Source organism: Haliaeetus leucocephalus, unplaced genomic scaffold (genome assembly GCF_000737465.1).
Source record: "Haliaeetus leucocephalus isolate CR32 unplaced genomic scaffold, Haliaeetus_leucocephalus-4.0 Scaffold136, whole genome shotgun sequence".
Lineage (NCBI taxonomy): Eukaryota > Metazoa > Chordata > Aves > Accipitriformes > Accipitridae > Haliaeetus > Haliaeetus leucocephalus.
Window position 1 is genome coordinate 2,271,862 of NW_010972572.1, and position 1,177 is coordinate 2,273,038.

The 1,177-nt window shown below is 70.7% G+C and overlaps 1 protein-coding gene across 1 annotated transcript in view; it reads right to left on the reverse strand.

The window, feature by feature from the left end:
- The window catches only part of LIMK1 (LIM domain kinase 1), an 11,955-nt gene extending 11,777 nt beyond the window's left edge, over positions 1-178 (reverse strand). The window contains exon 1 of the mRNA XM_010585920.1: positions 128-178. Within this exon, the coding sequence (XP_010584222.1) occupies positions 128-177 (50 nt within the window). The 5' untranslated portion in view covers position 178. The remainder of the gene's footprint in view (positions 1-127) is intronic.
- Positions 179-1,177: the final 999 nt, after the last annotated feature.

A 1,177-nucleotide genomic window follows, 5' to 3' on the forward strand; every position in this document is an offset into this window, starting at 1 on the left:
GGGGGGCGTGGATGGGTGGGGCTGAGCGGGGAGGGGGGGGAACAGGCAAAGTATCCCGGGGGATGCAGGCAGAGCACCCCAGGGGTCCAAGGGGGCGCAGAGTCCGGCCCAACCCACTCCGACTCACTTGGCTCCGGCGCTCAGGACGCAGCTTTTCCTCAGCACCGCTGCCAGCATCCTGCCCGAGACGGGGGGACCACCCCGGTACCCTGCCACACCCGGCACCCCCAGTCCCACGGGGACCCCCGCCAGGTCCTTGCGCCCCCCCGACCCGGGACCTTCGTCCTCCTCCTCCTCGGGGCTCCCACCGCTCGAGCTGCAGGGAGGGTGCGAGCGAAAGAGGAAACAGGGAGGGAAGGGGGTGGCCGGGTGACATCAGCCCCGTGCGCCCCGTCACTGTCACCAGGCAGGAAGGGACAGCGTGGGACAGCAGCAAGGTACCACCAGGCTTGGCATCACCCGGCGAGCCCCGCCTGCACGCCACGGGCGCGAGGACGCGCAGCCACGGATGGCATCCCGGTGCGTGTGACGGCCTCGCACGTGTCCATGCCACGGCCAGACCGGCGGGGGGGTCCGCCGTCCCTGTCCTTGCCGAGCATCCCGGTGTCCCCGAAGCTGTCCCGGCCGACCCGCGGGCTCCTACCGGAAGCAGTCGGCGTGCCAGTCGGCGTTCAGCGCCTGCAGGTACTGCCCATCGTAGATGCCCTGCCCGCAGCTCGCACACACCGGCAGGTCGGTCCCTGGATGGAGTGGGGGGACACAAAGGGGACAGGGCTGTCACCCTGCCACCTGTCGCCATCCTCCCTGTGGCAGCACCCAGGCACATCCCCCAGGATTAAGTCCCTCCGACCAGGGTGACGAATTCCGGCCCCCACCCATCACTCCTGTAATGGGGACAAGGTCGTGGCGCCGATGTCCCCAGGGCTGGGGACAGGGCAGGGGCTCAGTGCGGTGCTGCCAGCCAGGGCCCACGTTGTGCCAGGCCACCTCCAGAGCCCCCGTCCCTCAGGGGTGCTGCCATCACCGTGGGTGCCCACATCACCACGGGGTGCTGGGTGCCCACGGGGGTAGGGGGACACGGGGAGGCTGGGGTGCAGGGGGGGCAAGAGGTAGCGTTGGGTTGCTGGAGGGGGTGCAGGGTTCGGCTAGTACAGGGGACAGGCAGGTCGGGGGGGGG